Source organism: Quercus robur, chromosome 6 (genome assembly GCF_932294415.1).
Source record: "Quercus robur chromosome 6, dhQueRobu3.1, whole genome shotgun sequence".
NCBI lineage: Eukaryota > Viridiplantae > Streptophyta > Magnoliopsida > Fagales > Fagaceae > Quercus > Quercus robur.
This window is the reverse complement of record NC_065539.1, coordinates 16,907,797-16,928,324: the sequence shown is the minus strand read 5'-3', so window position 1 is coordinate 16,928,324 and position 20,528 is coordinate 16,907,797. Positions and strand designations below refer to the sequence as shown.

Below are 20,528 nucleotides of genomic sequence, written 5' to 3'. Positions count from 1 at the left end.
AAAAATACTGTAACTTCAAGCCATTCGCTCTTTTTATATATAGCTAATATAATATAAAACAAACAAAAACAAATTGGTGTACTTGAGAAAAAAAAAATCCATCTCACCATATTGGCCAAATGCTTTGAATAAGTATGAAAGCTTTTTTAGTACATTAGAATGAGTCCAAGAACTTAACTAAACCAAAATGCTATTCCTAAGCCTATTGGCTCTTTTTATATGGTTAACAAATATCTTTCGATTGACAATGCAAATTGAACAAACCAAAAATATTGTAACTTCAAGCCATTTGCTCTTTTTATATAGCTAATATAATATAAAACAAACAAAAACAAATTGGTGTACTTGAGAAGAAAAGAAATCCATCTCACTAGATTGGCCAAATGTCTTGAATAAGTATGAAATATTTTTTAGTAGCATTAGAATGAGTCCAAGAACTTGACTAAACCAAAATACCATTCCTAAGTCTGTTGGCTCTTTTTATATAGTTAACAGATATCTTTCGATTGATAGAGTGAGGAAAATTGCCCCTGCACTTCACGCAATGTTATTGGATTGGCTCCTGTCCATTCAACGCAGTATCATTGATGATAGATATTTATGCCTGCTCTGCAATAAAAATTGCATATTAAATTCTACTGCCATTCTACCAACCCTGGAAGTAGCTACAGAAAATATTTAAATCATTCTCAGAGAACCGTCAATAATATTTTCAGGTTAGAAAAAATATAAGTCATTCAAATTCAACCCACTACCAAAAAAAAACCAAAAGTTTCATTAAAATTCCACCCACTGCAAGATAATAAAAAAATAAAATAAAATAAAATAAAATAAAAACTCAATAGTATTTCCGGGTTAGAAAAATTAATCTGTTTCACGGGCATTTATATAACTATTAAAACCTCCACCCACTACGAAAAAAATGTCATGTTGGTTCTTGTGCCTTGAATTTGGGTCCACTTAATGTCGAGGTTCTAGATATAGGAGTACTTTTCTTGTAAGGCTACATATATTGGTTTATATATGAAGGCCAGCTGGTTTGCTTTGTTGAACTATAGACACCCAGAAATGGCTGTGCAAGTGGTAATGCGAATTTCTTTCTTTCTTCTCCTGACCACCTATGAGTTAGCAGAAGCTGCAGCACCTATAGCAAAACCCAATTGTTCTGATAGCTGTGGAGATATTTACATTCCATACCCGTTTGGAAAGACTACCGAATGTTACTTGAATTACTGGTTCAAAATTGTTTGCAATGAAACTGGCGGCTCTCTTAAAGCATTCCTACCCAGCATTGGCATGGAGGTCCTGGAAATCAATCTTACTCATTATTATTTTTGGAATGATCCGGGACTCGTTCGAGTCAATATGCCAATTATTTCTTCCAACTGTAAGAATAGGAGTTCCAGCCATATTGGTGGTGTGAATATCTCAGGTGGTCCTTTTTTCTTCTCATCTTATCGGGATAGATTCATTTCAGTTGGTTGCGACAACTTCGCCATGATGACCGGCATCAATCCTATGTGGCGGTTGGATGCAAATCGAATTGCGTTGATAAAAGCATGATAGAGGACATCAAACTTAAGCACTGCTCAGGCATCAACTGCTGCATGATCACAATCCCTTCTGGGATTCAAGTACTTAATGCAAGTTTCAGATGCATAAAAGAAGAAAATAAAGTCAGTGAAGAATGCAAATATGCCTTCCTTGCAGATGATAAATGGTGGATTTCAGAAGATATCACTTACAATGTGCAGTTTTTGGAATACGTTCCTGTGGTGCTGGAGTGGACAGCATCTGACTTTATTACCGTGGATCCAAACGAGCTGAGAAGACGGAACTCAGAAGGGTATCTTACACTTTACGGGACCAAATATTTTTTTTTTTTTTTTTTTTGATAGGATACGGGACCAAATATTATTATTGCCTTAAAGGATACCAAGGAAATCCTTATCTTCCCATGGGATGTCAAGGTCAGCTACTGTAATTACCAACAAGCTTTCATTTTCTCGCATATTATTCGTCTAGTTTTCACTACTTTAATTCACTCATTTTATTTTATTTTATTTATTTGTAAATATACGAATGAAATGAAATTTCATTTCATGCTCCTTTGAAAAGTACTTAGCAAACATATTTTTCAAACTCAATTTAGATTTTCTATTATATTTAATGGACTTTTATAACTGAAAATGAAATAATATCACGAAAATGTATTTAATATTTTTTTTAAATTTATGAAATATATATTTACACAAAAATAAAACTCATTGAACAATAAGGTATGTAAGGGCACGATTATTTAACGACCCAAGAATGACATTGGGCTCGTGGGTAAAGGGTCCTAACAATATAATTTGTAGAGAGTGGGCTTGAAAGGCAGGACCTTGGTCACAGGTCAGCAGTTTAATCATGGTTTTTATGGAAGCTTTTACATGGGAGGACTTGGCTTGACTAGCTAAGCATTCCATTGGTATGGGTTGTAGGATTTAAGTCCTCGGATTACGTCCGAGGAGCACAGTCTCCTTCCCATTCTCCCTTTTGCAGGATTTTTTCCCTCCTTCCGGGGATCCCCTTCTCCTTCGCCTTCTTTCCCTTTTATACTAGTGTTCCTCTCCCCTTTTAGTGTCCACGTATAAGTTTTACTTTCTGGGGTGCAGACCTGTCCTGTCAATTCATACCTAGAGTGGTTGGGGGTGGTTGAAAAAGTTAAATAGCATGGTTTGGAGTATGGGCCTGTCAGATGTAGGATTCTGTATTACGATGTTGGTAGCTTTCTCCCTTGTCCTGCCCCTGTACTGAGTTTGTCCTTTTCTTCAGGCGTTTTGTGTGGTGCTGAGCATAAGATCGTCCTCGGCCATACCCTTGTGCCTTTTTTGGGCTTTCATTATGCGTCCTCGGCAATAGCTCTCCTCGACTTAGGCCTTGGGCCCTAATGTAGAGTGGGCCTGGGCCACGAATTCTCTGGCCCCACAATAGCCCCTCAAAATCCTGCTGCCCGACTTTTAGTTGGGGAGGAGGGTTTTGGTGATGTTGGGCCCACATCATGGCTCGCTCAAATTCTGTACTTTACTGATGTTTGTGTTTTTCAATTTGCATGGAAGATGTGCCGAATTAAGAGGCATCCCTTTAGTTTTTACTCACGCGGTGTCCTTTGATGTTTCAGTGCTCGAGACGCACCTTCACGAGGATCTTCAAATCTTAGGGTTGCAGATGGTGTTGGAAACCGAGCCAAAACCGTCTTGTCCGTAGCATTCCTTGGAAACCTGCATAAATTAAACGTCACCACCTTGCCCTTTATATAAGTAGGATAGGAGGTTATTCCCCTTACACATAAACCCTTCGGCTCCTTGCAAAATCATAATCCTTCAGCCATAATCACAGTCTCCATATCCAGTGCTATCCACCCTTAGTGCAATATGTTTGAGGCGCGGGTGGGGGTGAAGGAACTACACCCGCCACAAAGGCACCGGACCCTGCTGAGACTCAAGGTGATGCGGTCTGGACAGGGGAGACACAGACTCAAGATAATCTTCCATTTTGATAAGGTGGGGATGGTATCTCTGACTCTTTCAGTCAAAATCTAAAACAGGTTCTGGTCGCATCAGATTCTTGGTGCGTCAGAAGTAAGGTTTTTCGCCATCAGCGCCGTCTGCTCTATCGCAGGCGTGGCTAACATGGAGGCTCATCAACTTCCGGCTCCCTGCACCTTTTCTTCAACGGTGCTAGCCCCAAGTTGGGCTCTCTGCACCTTTTCTTCAACGATGCTAGCCCCAAGTTGGGCTCTTTTGTTGCCCGAGTTATGGGCATGTAAAAGTATTGAGGAATGGTTTTCGTAGACACCGTTTTAGAACTGTTGCATCTCTCTTCTGTTTTTTGTTCACTTCCTTGTACCTTTTCTTTTTGCTTGTGTAGTTAGTTTCTAGCATAAGCTTATTCAAGCTCTTTCATTGTACGTTGTACTCTTTCTTTGTCTTAATAAAAGATGAATCTGTTTCCCTCTATATACTTTTCTATTTTGCAGCAATTACTTTGTGAATGGGTGTACTACATGTGTATTTTCCTTTAATGATACTTAGGGCAGGAAACCCTCGAACAAAAAGCTATTAACTTTGAACTTATCGACATTATCGAATATAAAAATGCGAACCTACAGTATATTAAACTTATGGGACTAACCGAGACAACAGCTGAGCGCTTCGTAATGCGTGTGAGGCAACCGTCCGAGAATGATAAATTCGAAATAAACCATCCAAGAGGGTTGCCGAGTAGTGAGGGACTTTGGCCGTGTTTTTGATAACACCTGGCCCTATCATAACCGCATCAATTCCCCTGGTATTGAGGATCCGAGGGTAGACTGGGGATTCCATTCAGTCTAGGGACTAACCCAACTATTAATGGCTAACTCCTCTCCGGGGTAGAGTCTAAGGGCCATATAACATCCAGGTTGAGTCTGAGGACCATACAAGGTCTTGGTTCTGTCCAAAACTCGTATTGTTTCTTCTGAGTAGTTGGTTTCCCTAGAGGTTTGAGTCCGAGGACCATACAAGGCCTTGGTTCTGTCCAAAACTCGTATTGTTTCTTCTAAGTAGTTGGTTTCCCCAGAGGCTTGAGTCCGAGGACCATACAAGGCCTTGGTTCTGTCCAAAACTTGTATCGTTTCTTCTAAGTAGTTGGTTTCCCCAGAGGTTTGAGTCCGAGGACCATACAAGGCCTTAGTTCTATCCAAAACTTGTATTGTTTCTTCTAAGTAGTTGGTTTCCCCAGAGGCTTGAGTCCGAGGATCATACAAGGCCGTGGTTCTGTCCAAAACTTGTATTTTTTCTGCTAAGTAGTTGGTTTCCCCAGAGGCTTGAGTCCGAGGACCATACAAGGCCTTGGTTTTGTCCAAAACTTATATCGTTTCTTGTAAGTAGTTGGTTTCCCCAGAGGCTTGAGTCCGAGGACCATACAAGGCCTTGGTTCTGTCCAAAACTTGTATCGTTTCTTTTAAGTAGTTGGTTTCCCCAGAGGCTTGAGTCCGAGGACCATACAAGGTATTAGTTCTGTCCAAAACTTGTATCGTTTCTTCTAAGTAGTTGGTTTCCCCAGCCTTGGTTCTGTCCAAAACTTGTATCGTTTCTTCTAAGTAGTTGGTTTCCCCAGAGGCTTGAGTCCGAGGACCATACAAGGCCTTGGTTCTGTCGAAAACTTATATTTTTTCTGCTAAGTAGTTGGTTTCCCCAGAGGCTTGAGTCCGAGGACCATACAAGGCCTTGGTTCTGTCCAAAACTTGTATCGTTTCTTCTAAGTAGTTGATTTCCCCAGAGGCTTGAGTCCGAGGGCTATACAAGGCCTTGGTTCTGTCCAAAACTTGTATTCATTTATTTATTTATTTACTTATTTATTTATTTTTCGAAGATTAGCCCCTCGACCAAGGTGGGGAGAGTTAGCTTGATGTTGGAAGCCCCTAGAGCTGCCCGTGCCATTGGCACTGCGAGGCGTAGCCCCTAGCGGAAATTTATGTCGGAGCAACAACAGCATGTCGCTGGAAATGGAGGAACCTTCGCAGACCTTCGTTTGACAGAGGCTTAACTCCACCGCCACCTGTGCCAACGCGCAAGCCTTCCCACAGACGGCGCTAATTGTAAGGGCACAATTATTTAACGACCCAAGAATGACATTGGGCTCGTGGGTAAAGGACCCTAACAATGTAATTTGTAGAGAGTGGGCTTGAAAGACAGGACCTTGGTCACAGGTCAGCAATTTAATCATGGTTTTTATGGAAGCTTTTACATGGGAGGACTTGGCTTGACTAGCTAAGCATTCTATTGGTATGAGTTGTAGGATTTAAGTCCTTGGATTGCGTCCGAGGAGCACAGTCTCCTTCCCATTCTCCCTTTTGCAGGATTTTTTCCCTCCTTCCGGGGATCCCCTTCTCCTTCTCCTTCGCCTTCTTTCCCTTTTATACTAGTGTTCCTCTCCCCTTTTAGTGTCCACGTGTAAGTTTTACTTTTTGGGGTGTAGACTTGTCCTGTCAATCCATACCTAGAGTGGTTGGGGGTGGTTGGAAAAGTTAAATAGCATGGTTTGGAGTATGGGCCTGTCAGATGCAGGATTCTGTATTACGATGTTGGCAGCTTTCTCCCTTGTCCTGCCCCTGTACTGAGTTTGTCCTTTTCTTCAGGCGTTTTGTGTGGTGCTGAGCATAAGATCGTCCTCGGTCATACCCTTGTGCCTTTTTTGGGTTTTCATTATGCGTCCTCGACAATAACTCTCCTTGGCTTAGGCCTTGGGCCCTAATGTAGAGTGGGCCTGGGCCACGAATTCTCTGGCCCCACAAGATATAATTCATATAACAAACGGAAGTTAATATGTTATATATTAGATCTCATCTCATAGCTTGAAAATTTGAACAACCCTTTTTTTTATTCCCTCTTGTCAGTTACGATCAGTTACATGTAACTCTTGGAATGTTGTCACATGACATACTTCATTGTTAATTATATTTTTTAAAATTTTGTGTGGTGTTTTAATTTTCTCTCCAATTATTAATTGAACAATATTGCATTTGTTCTTCTTTGGCTGCAAGTGGATTGTACTTCTTTATTTCTTTTAGAATTAACTCACATGAACTATTGGTATTTGGTTGTATTATATGAATTTCTAAATCATATAGGCACTGTGGGAAAAAATATCTTGAAAGTCACACATGGAGGCTTTAAAAAGAAAAGAAAAAAAAAATCACATATGGCACTAAGCAATAGAAACTTAGTTACAAAGATAAAATTTGTGCAAAAATACTGTAGACACTCGATTTTGCACCCTTGATTTAATCAAGGAAGATGACTGGAGTAACCATCACGTACCCCAAAAATCATGATTTCATTACATGCATTAATTTGTCTATTGCATATCATAAAAATGATCTTGAGATTCTAATGGTCACAACAGTATGTCCGGTTTCTAAATCGGACCATCGAATTGAAATATATCACAAGATCAAGTTTTCCCAGTTTGCATGTATTGTGTGGGGTGAAGCCGATCACGTGTGATTAATTGAAATTAATTTTGATTGGTTAATGATTAAAATTAATTAAATGGATTTATGTGATTAGTGGAGTATTTTTCTTAAAATGAGATTTGTTGCATGAGATTAAAACAAATAAGCTTATAATATTTAAAAACTGTGGATAATTAAGCTTTTGGGATAATTATATTCAAAATAATTATTTTAAAAGTCATAATTATCACTTTGGAATGAGGTTTATCATGAAAATAACTCTGAAATTCGTCCAAATACAGTTTTAGAGTTGGAAAACACTTCAAAAACGTGCTAATCAAGTAGCAGATTTCAGATTCATGTTCTAAGGCACTTTTGGCATAGTAGAACTCAAAATTTGGACTAGGCTATTTTTGGAAAAGTTGTAGAGAATCGAATTTCCCTTCAGCTGCCAAAATTTCATCTAATTTGAATTTTGAGTAAAGATATATGATCAAAATACTGAAACTGGTTCTGATCTAAAAAATCAGCTTATTCTTATCCAAATCTCCTTTTTTTTTTAGGATTTTCCCCATACGTTTTTTGCTTATTTTTTAAGCTGATTGTACTTAATTTTTAAGCAAACCTAGCTTATTTTCTAAGCAATTAACACCTCTATAAAATAAGGGATGCCTCCCAACATTCAGGGACTCAAATATTCTTAATAGCCTATATATATATATATATATATATATATATATATAAAACCAAAGCCTTTGCTGGCACCACAATTTTCCACGTCAGCACAATATTTAAAAACATTATAACTCCTCAAAACCCTAGCAACCTTACCCCTCTCTCAAGTGAAGAAATATAAAGCCATAGAACGATTTAATGCTGGAGAATCCGCACTGTTCCTCACCGTGGATACTGAAAATATTTTACATGTGATGTACTAATTAACAAGATGGTTTGTCATATCCTAAGTGTAGCTCCAGACGACTGCTCCTACGCTGGAAGGCACAGCATGAATGCCTTGCATGCACTTGTCCTTCACACGAGTTGTTGTAAGTGCTGCTCAATCCAGCCTGCTTCTTAAATATTTTTGCACTAACTTATATATCAATCAAAATTGGTGAGTTCAATTAAACAGGTGTGGACAGAAAATGTTCTCCGCATACAATTGCATGCACATACACCTAAACGCACGGTATAGCATTCAAGATCTACAACACACGGTATAGATTTTAGCTTATAAAGTTTAGCTTTTGTAAGGTTAGTTTTGTTTATATATTAATTAATACATAATACTTTGTTCACCATTGAATACTCATATAATCAATTTCCAATTCAGTGTTCAAGAATTAAACCAAAATTCTAACTGCGCTATCATAAAATATTATTATTAGTATGAATTTTATGGAGTTGCGGTGTTCAAGAATTAAACCAAAATTCTTTTAAATTATCTATAATATTTTGTCCTCCGAAAATTTTCTCTCTTTGATTTTAGTATATTGTGTTTCTTAAGCTATAGAGAGATTTTCTTTGGTTTCTGCAAACTCTCCCTCTCCAGATGTAGGAAGCTCTAAACGCACGGTATAGCATTCAAGATCTACAACTCACGGTATAGATTTTAGCTTATAAAGTTCAACTTTTGCAAGGTTAGTTTGTTTATATATTTTGATAGAGAAACATGTTCAATGTGGTACGGCTTAATAATCGCATTGATAGCCAATAGTTAATACCATTTGCAAATTCAATTCATGGAGTTGCAATTTTCATTAAATCGTTCTATGGCTTGAAGCACTTGCATTTTACCAAATTGGACATGTCTTTAAAGTCCTTTTATTTCTTTGGGGAAAAAAAAAGAAAAAAAAAGAGGAGAGGATATGTTAAAACTTGGCATCATCAACTTATAAGAGAGGATATGTTCTTAGATGGTAGGAATAGGACAAAATGGTTATATGTTTGTTACGCCTGACTGCCAAAAATTGCTCATAAAGATGTATGCACATGATCTACTTCCCTTTGCTTTAGTGAAAGATTAAATGCACGCCAATGTTGAGATCAACTACTCTAAAAAAATAGTCTGTGCAATCATAAAATATTATTATTAGTATGAATTTTATGGAGTTACGGTGTTCAGGAATTAAACCAAAATTATTTTAAATTATCTATAATATTTTGTCCTCCGAAAATTTTCTCTCTTTAATTTTATTATATTCTGTTTCTTAAGCTATAGAGAGATTTTCTTCTTTATTTTAAATTTTATGGGATCTAAAGAGATCTTTGATTTCGTGAAATAATTTATACTCTCTCCTTCTTTGATTTGATTTACTTACTATCTTTGGCACTTGCCATCGGCAATTACTTAGGGCCACTCTTATGGACTAAATCAACTTATTCTCCAATCACCATCATTGATAAATGAGAAATCAAATCAAGGTTATAGTTTTTCTATTTGGTTGCTAGGGTTTTTGTTCATGAAATTGCTATTTTCTATTTAAAAATTGCACCTGTAGATCAATATTTATATTTCTTAACTTGGCATTTTGCACCTATGGCTAAAATTTGTGTGGATCTTTGTAAGTTCAAAAATATTTTCTCCATTCACCATGGTTTTTCATTGAGTAATTTCTTTCTCTCTTACTCCTCTTGACGAGTTTTGTTTTTGACTAGAAGAAAGCTTTTTTGCTTTGAAGGTCATGCAACACCTGTCTCATTTTATTTGTCCTCACCACAAGGAAAACATCTAGGTAAGGCAAATAATCTATTTTAAAGTTTGAATGGAAATTACCAAGTACAAGAGGTAAATCTTTAAGGGATGAGCTTAATTGTTTCTTATTTTCAATAATAAATCATTTTATTGCAATACCGGGTTTGAGAAATCCAATATGTTCATATCTCTATAGAATAGAGAATAGTAGAAGCCAATTTTATTACAACTACTTAAATTGAGTTGATTTAATTCCGTACAATTACAAAGTATAGCATGAAAGATAATGGAATTAATTGTTGTAATTTTTATTTTCTTTCCATGTTTTGAATTTCCTCTATATTATTATTACAACTGAGCAAAGATTGAGAAAGTAACATTACTACACTAATTTGAAGTTTAATGCGTCCTTCTCAAGTCATGGTCTTTATTTATATATTTGCAGTTTATATTTCTAATCGTTGATGAGAAATTAAGGCTCAATTGCGCAATATGTGTAAATTCTTCAAAAGGCTACTTTAAATAGTAAGTCAATGTGTCTCTTACATTTGGGTATTAGTTAGAATTGTTTTCAAATGATTGTACCAATAAAGGTGAATATGTATAAATTTTGTTTAACTATCCCGTGCATCGCACGGGTTAGCGACTAGTCAGATTAAACACCAAGTACATCTTATGTAAACAATGTTATTAGGTAATTATCCCAAATTTGATTTCTTATTACACAAATTTTTATGAAGAAGAATAAATTACTGAATAAAGAATTTAATTTCATATTAATTTTTTATTTTTAATATTGCTTTTGAAAATAATAATAATGTTCTTTCTTTCTCTTTTTACTTTTATTTTCCCTTTTGTTCACGTACCATTTACTTTTTATAGGTTTTGAATCTTAAAATATATTGATTAAATAAGAAACATTTTTTTTCTTCTTTTTTGAATGAATTTCGAAAACATAGAAGAGATAATAGTGTAATCACTATAGGTGTGATAAAATTTATTGTATTAATAAAAAAAATACATAAAAGAAATTCACCCAAAAATTAAATAAGAAAAAAAAATTCAAATTCAATTGAGGCAGGGGCATTAGTTGTAAAATATTTGTTGGCTGCTGATTCTAATTTGTAATTTGATTTCTTATATATTTCAATCAGATATAAACGAATGCGAAAGCAAGACACTCAATCAATGTCCCAACAAGTCGGATTGTGTGAATATACAAGGTAGCTACCATTGCAACATGCCAAAATCTCCAGTGAAGATAGCCATTATAGGTATGTCAATTTTTAAACCGTTATAGATGTGCCTTATACTGATTTAACTCGTGTGATGCACGAAAAAGTTTAAGTATAATATATATTTTTTTTTCACTTTTTTTAGTCTAAATATGAAATTTTGATAATCATGATAGTTACTGATAGACATTTATTATTATTGTGTTTGTATATACAACTATATATATTCTACCATTAAAATAAAATATAATGTACCATGATTCAAATGATGGGTTTAGATTTATATAGGAAAAAAAATTAAATTCAATTAAAAAATATTATAATGAAGTGTAAAATTGTGCGGTCTCAAAAGCGTATTTGGCAAAGTATTTGAGGTGGACCATAATTCAAATGCCTTCAATATTATAAATATTAGTTGGCAACCTATGTAATGCATATAACAATTTATATAATATGATATATATATATTTTTATTCAAACTATTAAAGTTGATAATTTTTTTTTTGAGTAAAAAGTTGATAATTATAGTGGATCTCAATTAGAATTTATTTTATGATTGTGTTTGTGAACTATATATTCTAGGAATCAGAATTTATTGTAAATTTATTTATTTATAAAATTATATATTCTAGCATTTATAGAAGATATGATGTGCGAAAATTCTAATGGATGGTTTAAATATAGAATAGGATTCAAAATCAATTAAAAAGTATATATTAAAATAATTATGTGTAAAATTGTGAGGTCTCAAAAGTCTATATGGCACAATATTATGAGGTTTATCAAAAGTTAAATGTCTTTACTGTTTTTGATAATTCGATAGTTACAACAGGAGAAAGAGAATTTGAACTTTGGATATCTTAAAAACATAAAACAATGCCAGCCAATTGAGTTGGAAGGCACTTGGCATAGATTATAGACTATAAATTTAGAAAATGAATAAAGTAAAAATAAAAACAAGATCATAGTTATGTGATAGAGAGGTGCTATACCATAAGTCCTTGACAAGAGGGACTATACACAAATTCTCATCCATTATTGTAATTCTATGGTGATATACAATTCTAACATCCATTCATTCGCATATTTTTTTTTTTTAGTTAAATTTTTGTATGGATTAATTTTTATTTTACTTGGAAAATAGAATTGTACTTTTAGTTTATTGGTTTTACTCAGTTCAATGGATCATGGAAGGGAATGACTAAGCCACTTGGGTATCCTACCTTTCTTTGAGCTAGAACGGATAAAACAACTATATTTCATGCACTTTTAGTTTACTAAATTTATGTATGCTTAGAAGATGAAGAAGTACATTAGCTTTTAAGTTTTGTTCTTTTGATAATCTATCACTAAAAGATAAATCATGCATTTTATAATTTGATAGTTTCAGACTTTTAGCTGAATTGCATTCCTCATCTCTCTTACATGCTTTTTTTTTTACCTTAAAAATGTTCTAAATCATAATATGGTTGTCTATTATCTAATATTACAAATCTATCTTGAGAAGTCAATTTCTCTCTATAAACTTGCATAATTCTTCATTTCAATTTAGATTTTTTAATCTATTATGATATAGATTTTTACAGTAAGCTTGAATCTGGTGTGCGAAGAGAGGACAAGCTAGCTCATCTTTTTCAGTCATTTTTCACTAAAAAGGGATAAAAAATTTGACATCATACTTTGATCAAAGTCAACATATAACAGGAGATGTGAGGTATTTGAATAAGGGAAGAAAATAAAGGAGAAATGAGTGAAGTATTTTGGTTAGTCCTAGAAAATAGTGAAGGCTGATTTTACTGATGAGCACCACTATACAATTTCTTTTGGTAGTAAATTTTATAATCTATAATAAGAATTCGCCAATTAGGTGTTTAAACTCATGTAAGGTAGGACTGCCAGGTACATGTTGCAAAGTTAGCTGGAGCCATGCAACGGGGAAATTTTTGTTGGACTCATAAGCCCCTTAAAACACAATAGACTTGCATGAAAAATCAAATACCTAACAATAAATTTCATGTATAAAAAATGTTTCCATGAAGCAAAATAATAAATTTAATTCTTCCTAAGAAATTAATTAGTAGTTAACACCATTTTAACCACCGCACCAAGAACACCATTTTAACCACCGTGCACCCTTGGTGCGGTGGTCACTCCACGAGTATAAATGCTTGTGGGGTGTAGGGGGTAAGGTCGGGGTTCAAGTCTCCAGGAGGGAGTTTCACACACATATACACTTAGATTAGGCTAGAGTGGAAATTCTATCTTGTATAAAAAAAAAAAAAGTTAACACCATTTTATATTCTAGGATATTATGAGAAATATTAATGTAAAAAAAAGAAAAAAAAATTAGTAACTTCTTTTAAAACATGAGAAAGATATTTACAATTCATTGTACTTTTGTTCAAATCTATTTCACACTTATTCATAATTTTATATAATTTGAATTTAGGTTGGTGCGGTGGTTACTCCACAAGTATAAATGCTTGTAGGGTGTGGGGGGCAAGGGCCGGGGTTCAAGTCTCCAAGAGGGAGCTTCACACATATACACTTAGATTAGGCTAGAGTAGAAATCCTATCTTGTATCAAAAAAAAAAAAAAAAGTTAACACCATTTTATATTCTAGGATATTATGAGAAATATTAATGTAAAAAAAGAAAAAAAAATAGTAACTTCTTTTAAACCATGAGAAAGATATTTACAATTCATTGTACTTCTGTTCAAATCTATTTCACACTTATTCATAATTTTATATAATCCGAATTTAGGTTGATGTGATATTTCTATTTAATTTTCTTAACCTGTGCAGTTAGTTGTTCAAGCCTTGGGGCATTGTTTCTATTCGCTATTATATGGTGCTTGTACAAAATGATAAAGAAAAGAAACAAAATCAAGCTCAAGAAAAAATTCTTCAAAGAGAATGGTGGTTTATTATTACAACAACAATTATCTTCAAATGACAACAATGTTCAAAGGATAAAATTATTCAATTCAAAGGAGTTGAAAAATGCGACCGATCATTTTAACAAAAACAGAATACTTGGTAAAGGTGGGCAAGGTACAGTTTATGAAGGAATGTTAGTTGATGGAAGAATTGTGGCAATTAAAAAGTGCAACACAGTGGATAAGGAAAATATTGAAAAATTTATTAATGAGATTATCATTCTTTCCCAAATCAACCATAGAAATGTGGTCAAACTACTTGGGTGGTGTTTAGAGACAAAAGTTCCTTTGTTAGTTTATGAATTCATTCCTAATGGGACACTTTCTCAGTACATTCATGAAGAGAATGAAGAGTTTCCATTACTAACATGGGATATGCGCTTAAGGATTGCCATAGAAGTTGCAAGAGCTCTTTCTTACTTACACTCAGCAGCTTCACTACCCATTTACCATCGAGATATAAAATCTTCAAACATACTCCTTGATGAAAAATATAGAGCAAAAGTAGCAGACTTTGGAACTTCAAGAACAGTGGCCATTGGCCAAACTCATGTAACCACACTGGTATATGGTACTTTTGGGCACTTGGATCCGGAATACTTTCAAACAAGCCAATTTACAGAAAAAAGTGATGTTTATAGTTTTGGAGTAGTCCTTATTGAGCTTTTAATTGGAAAAAAGCCAGTTTTTTTAACAAGATCACAAGAAGATCGAAATTTATCTACATACTTCATTCATTCAGTAAAAGAAAACCATCTCTTTGATATACTTGATACTCAAGTAAGGAAGGACGGTAATAAACATGAAGTCATGGCAATTGCTAACCTTGCACAAAGATGTTTGCACTTGTATGGAAAGAAACAACCTACGATGACAGAGATTGTGAAGGAGTTGGAGGGAGTTCAAATAGTTTATCATGATCAACCAAATTTTGAAGAATTTGATTATTTTAGAAATGAAGAAATGAGGCCTTGGAATGACATTTCTATTTTATCAAGATCAAGTTTAGAAATAGGTGAACCTTCATCACAATTTGTCCTTCCATTTTTATCTCACTTTGATTAATAAATTATCTATTTTGGTACTTTTTTTTCCTTGTTGTAAACTATTATAACTTCTTTTAGGCATATGCACAATATACTAGTCAATGCATACGTTCATTTTAAAATATTGTGTAAGAAATTATGTTTATGAGCCATATTTGGGGAATTAGGTTCAATTATAAGAAGAAATAGAACATGTAGTTTAGACCCAAGTTGTGTATTAAGCAGCAGATTAATTAATTGTATACCAATCTGCACCATATCATAAAGCAATAGATGCACAATATGGAGATGAAGTAGAAAACTGATGGATCTTGATTTTAAAGGGGAAAAAATGGTTTTAGGTTCCTTTTTGAGAAACCAGTGACTTACAAGAATTAATGTTGAGATAAACTGAAAATCTCAATGTTTCCCATGTTATGATGGGAAGTCCTAGCCATCCTTAAGTTCCCATCATTTTGTTGTGAATAATGTGGTTATTTGATTGATGAAGTTTGAACCAAGTGATTACATAGAGGAGAACCTCCTTCACAATTTCATTAGTTGATGGCTTTTTGAAGAAAACCCTTAAACCAGAATTAAAATAGAATTTTTGAAAGAAAAAAAAATTGTGCTTTGAAAAGAGAGTTTTGGAAGATCAAAATTTTTTAATGAGATAGAATTTTGGCAACATAATTGCTTTAAAAAGAAAGTTTTGAAAGATCATATTTTTTTTAAATGGAGATTAGGAAATCAATTTTGAGACGTTCATTTTAAAATATTGTGTAAGAAATTATGTTTATGAGCCATATTTGGGGAATTAGGTTCAATTATAAGAAGAAATAGAACATGTAGTTTAGACCCTAATTGTGTATTATGTAGCAGATTAATTAATTGTATACCAATATGCAACATATCATAAAGCAATAGATGCACAATATGGAGATGAAGTAGAAAACTGATGGATCTTGATTTTAAAGGGGAAAAAATGGTTTTAGGTTAAAAACCTTTTTGAGAAACCAGTGACTTACAAGAATTAATGTTGAGATAAACTGAAAATCTCAATGTTTCCCATGTTATGATGGGAAGTCCTAGCCATCCTTAAGTTCCCATCATTTTGTTGTGAATAATGTGGTTATTTGATTGATGAGGTTTGAACCAAGTGATTACATAGAGGAGAACCTCCTTCACAATTTCATTAGTCGATGGCTTTTTGAAAAAGGGGAAACCCTTAAACCGGAATTAAAATAGAATTTTTGAAAAAAAAAAAAATTTGCTTTGAAAAGAGAGTTTTGGAAGATCAAAATTTTTTAATGAGATAGAATTTTGGCAACATATAATTGCTTTAAAAAGAAAGTTTCGAAAGATTAGATTTTTTTTTTAATGGAGATTAGGAAATCAATTTTGAGACAGGATTTTGGAAGCATAATTGCTTAGGAAAAAAAAAAAAAGAGTTTTTGAAAACTTGATTTTTAATGGAAAATCATGAAACTAGGGTTAAGAAATAATTTTGGTAGCATAGCTGTAGAATTTCACCATTGGCTAAAGAGATCATGAGAAAGGGGAGCATGCATGTATGCAAGACTATAATGTTATAGAGGGGTATACACAATATTAATACCCATTTTTGATAACAAGGGCCCAATGGCAGAAAAGCCCAAATTAAGCCAAGAGAAAGAAAGAAAAGACTAAGGAATAATGGCAGGAACAATAGGACCATGTCCTTAAGGCCCAGAGAAAAGGAATACCCATAAAAAAGAAAGGAATAGAATACAATGGCCCATGAGCAGTAGGGAAGGGCCAGCCACGGTGAGATGGCCCTCTCCAAGAGAGAAGAAAATAGGCCTTGACTGGCTCCAAGAGGAATGGAAGAGGAAAAAAAAGGCCCAATGGGTCGGCCCAGCAGGAGTTAGAAGAAAATAATAAAGGAAATACCTTGAGGGGTCCACGAGCCCAAAAGGGGAAGATGAGACAAGCCCACATTGTTATCGTGAGGGGCAAACATAAGTGAAGGGAATTAATTTCAAAAAAGAATAAAACGAGACAACATCCAATGGCAGTGGCAGAAATTGCGTGGGAAAGGAAGAAGACAAAACGTGAAGCAATAAGACAACAATGCTATGGCCGGAGCACCACCAATTTGTACCCAGCTAATGCAAGGGGGGTGGACCCATGGTCAAGGGAATTACGGAGGGTGTGGTTTGGTGGAGGGGGGAAAGGGTCTATTTCTAGTATCTAGCCAGGACCTCTTTTAGGAATTGCTCTGCTGGGAAGGCATCTTGGCCCAAAATAGGTAGTAAACTGGCTGGGGCCACTTAATGCATGCTAGAGAGATAGGTAGAGAGAGACCTAAGGTTTTACCGATCAAAGGATAGAGAAAGATATACGGTAGAAGGGAATGGATAAGAATTTTTGTGGGATGGGTAGTGGAAGAGAGAGAAAACATTGAGCGTGCCCATATGTAGTGGAGGCCGAACAGCCAGAAGGGTAGTGGGCACTTCTGATGGGTGTTCGCAGTAGACAAAAATGGTTAGTGAGTAACAAGGGTAATAGAGAGAAATCATGTAGGCTTGATTCAGTATAAATAGGAACAATAACCATAAGAGGAAGATGGACGACGACTAAGGCAAGAAACACAAAGAATTGAAAAGGAAATAAGAAAGAAAAAAAGAGAGTGAAGTAAGACTTAGAAAGGTAGAAGAGTGCATACAAAAGAAATCGCATGCATCAATAGAAAATCTTTTCCCTTTTTTATGTAACAAACCCACTATTTGTACTCCCAGCAAGACAAGAAGTAGCTATCTAGACCTATTCTCCAAAATGAACAACTTTATGGTTTAATTTAGCATTAAGGTTGTCCAGGTTGGGATTTGGGCTCTCTTTAGTTCACTTCCTATGGGAGACTTATTATTTACGTTCTACTGCTTTAACTCCGTTTAATTACTAACGGCTCTTTTGACTAATCTTTCTGCCATAACATACATATATATATATATATATATATATATATTCATGTGCTCACACATATATACATATATTATTTGTTGTCTTTCTTTTGGGATGTTTGTCTTGTGCAAAGACTGGCCCCTTAACAAGGTCCTACGAAGATAGTGGGCTAGGCCTAACTCTTCGACCCACAGTAGAATGGGCCTTAGCCCAAAAATACAAAAGGCCCCTACACATAACAATATGAAAATATTTTAATATATGTATGTATGCATGTTCATGTCATAGTGAGGTGGAATTTGGATAGCGTACCTGCTTATATGGGCAGAGCTTCCTTACTCTTAAGGCAATAGTCTATCATGGCCCAATGTGGGCGCAAACGCCCGCAACGAGCTTTTGGGATTCTTGTGGGAAGTACGCCTTGGCTTAGGGTGGACCATGGCGGAGGGTGTAAATGGAGTTGCCACCTAAATTAGGTCTAGGAACCATAAATATAGCTCCCTTGTGGAAGGACTGGTATTTACTAGAGCACGTGTCCAACCCCACTCGACCCGTGGGTTAGCCTCCACTCATTATGGTCCAAATCTTAATCTCATTAAAGGGTCTTCTAACTCACACACGTTCTAACATGCATCTAAAGCAAGAAAACATGGCATATCATCCCTAAGCTTAGCATTCATCTATCATGGTATTCAACACAAACCAACAAAACAACGGCATCAAAAGGCAGATCAAAGTAAACACATCTAAATATCCAAGCATTAAACTCATGATATTCAACCAAGCATATTAAGCAACTCAAAACTCAAACATCCAAATGCATGTTCATGTGATTTATGCATGAATTACCTCACTTACCTTACTACATCACAACACTTATAAATCAATGCATGTTCATATTCATATGTATGTTCATGGTATCCAACCAACAAAAAAAAAAAAACCTAATTAAGATCTGATCACTAAAAAGAACAAAACATGTTAAAGCAGATAAATAGAGGCTTAAAATAAGAAAGGTATACTAAAACAGAGGCCAAACATGTGAAGGAAAACAAAAGAAAACGAAGAAAAAAGTGATTTAGGGTTTCTAGACATGAGTATGCGTGTGCATCCCAATTGTATGCGAATGCATGCATAAAGCATGCGTACAAATACACGCCTAGAACCCTAAACCCAGCAACTCAACAAAGAAAATAGAAGAAAATAAGAAAACTAACTACCTATCATGCTTCTAATATGAACACAAAGTAAACCTAAACTAACATGAACATATTAAAACATATTAAAGCATATAAAACATATAAACAAACAACAAAACAAAGAAAAAGTGGAGAACCAAAGTTGGAACCTATACCTCAACACAAGAAATCCCTAGAGCTTGATTTGACCATTCCCTTCAGTCAATCTAATCAACAACAAAACCAGCCGATTAGTAAGCTTTAGAACTCAAAAGTCAAGACCAAAATAGGTCATAACCAAATAAAACTTGACTTGAGGATGTTTTATGAAAAACTCCCTCTTTGATTCACTATTTTCTAGTGAATCTTGCGTATATTCGCCTCCCCATTGAAAAAGTGCCTTTTATGGCTTTATATAGTGGTAAAATAAGGGTGTGGGGTAGCTCCCAGGCACTTTCCTTTCATATAATTTTGGAACCCTAGCTGCGTGCGCATACTCGAGGTATGTGTGTGCATACCCTAAGTATGTGTATGCATGCTTCAAGTGTGTGTGAGCATACGCGTGTATGCGTTCATACACTTAAGGTTTCTAGCAGCCTTTCTTTTCCAAAAATAGGTTTATTCTTCCAAAAATAATTTTGTTTTCTCCATAAATAATTCTTCAAGTCAATTTTCACAAGATTGGGCCCTAAATCAACCTTGGACCTCAGAGTAATGTTGTCATTATGGAATGGGGGCCCGAGTCGTAAGTGGTACAAAATGAGGTGTCTACACCCAATAGAAGTAGAACAATGTGACAATCATATTAGTGTAAACATAATATTGACAAATTTTGAGTATAGTGTTAGCAATTTGGTGAGTGGTATCTTTACAAATTTCTTAGCACGAATGCAATTGGCAGTACTAGTTGGTGATATTGTATTTTTTTTCGGCTATAAATTTTGCTAGAAGTTTTAACTGTAAATTAAAGGATTTCATGGTTTTAATAGTTAAACCTCTTTTTCTTTTTTTTGTTAATTTTTTTATCAATTTTAATGCGGTTGGCTAAATTTAATTGAGCTTTAATTGAAATTTGAAAATGTGATTGGATTAATTTTGGAATTATGTTTAAGATCATGAAATTCCCTTTAATTTAACTCGTCATGGGCAAAAATTGAACTTGAATCAAATGAGGTAGCACTTAACTAATGAAATTACCCATTTTGCATTTTAATTGTGGAAAAAGTATTTAAATTTCTATGGAACCCATGCTAAAAGTTTAGAGTATTTCCTTAGAAAATCCGTACTAAATATACCATTTGGGTTTCATTTATTAAGCATGCCATTAAAGTTTTGAGCATCAAATTAATTAAAAAATTTAACTGATTTTCATAAATCACGTGTTTTGTTTTTTATTTGGGTTTATTTACTTTGACATATTTGGTCCTTTATTTTTATTAGGTCATACATGTAATTTTTATTTAAAGATGAAATTAATTTCTTTTAATGGATAGAGATGTCAAATTTTATTGTGAGTTATTATTTGTTGGTTTA

At 34.6% G+C, this 20,528-nt stretch overlaps 2 protein-coding genes across 3 annotated transcripts; both read left to right on the top strand.

The window, feature by feature from the left end:
• The first annotated feature begins 928 nt into the window (after positions 1-928).
• Positions 929-15,099, top strand: LOC126733022 (wall-associated receptor kinase-like 10). 2 transcript variants are annotated; one of them, XM_050436135.1, is made up of 5 exons: positions 929-8,025; positions 8,112-8,196; positions 8,487-10,199; positions 10,829-10,948; positions 13,716-15,099. In XM_050436135.1, the coding sequence occupies exons 4-5, from the start codon at positions 10,915-10,917 to the stop codon at positions 14,912-14,914; spliced, it is 1,233 nt and encodes a 410-aa protein (XP_050292092.1). In that variant the 5' UTR covers positions 929-8,025; positions 8,112-8,196; positions 8,487-10,199; positions 10,829-10,914; the 3' UTR covers positions 14,915-15,099. The 2 variants fall into 2 exon arrangements, with proteins under 2 accessions (XP_050292092.1, XP_050292093.1); XM_050436136.1 differs by having other exon boundaries at positions 929-8,196; positions 8,487-9,714; positions 10,120-10,199.
• On the top strand, positions 1,069-1,563 carry LOC126689916 (wall-associated receptor kinase-like 8). Its single transcript, XM_050385074.1, has one exon. It carries the CDS (start codon positions 1,069-1,071, stop codon positions 1,561-1,563), a length of 495 nt encoding a protein of 164 aa, XP_050241031.1.
• Positions 15,100-20,528: the final 5,429 nt, after the last annotated feature.

Excerpts from the sequence above, each read along its gene's own strand:
- LOC126733022 (XM_050436135.1), top strand. The coding sequence starts at position 10,915 with ATGCCAAAATCTCCAGTGAAGATAGCCATTATAG. Across the intron at positions 10,949-13,715 it reads AGTGAAGATAGCCATTATAG|TTAGTTGTTCAAGCCTTGGG; the intron begins GTATGTCAATTT and ends TAACCTGTGCAG.
- LOC126689916 (XM_050385074.1), top strand. The coding sequence starts at position 1,069 with ATGGCTGTGCAAGTGGTAATGCGAATTTCTTTCTTTCTTCTCCTGACC.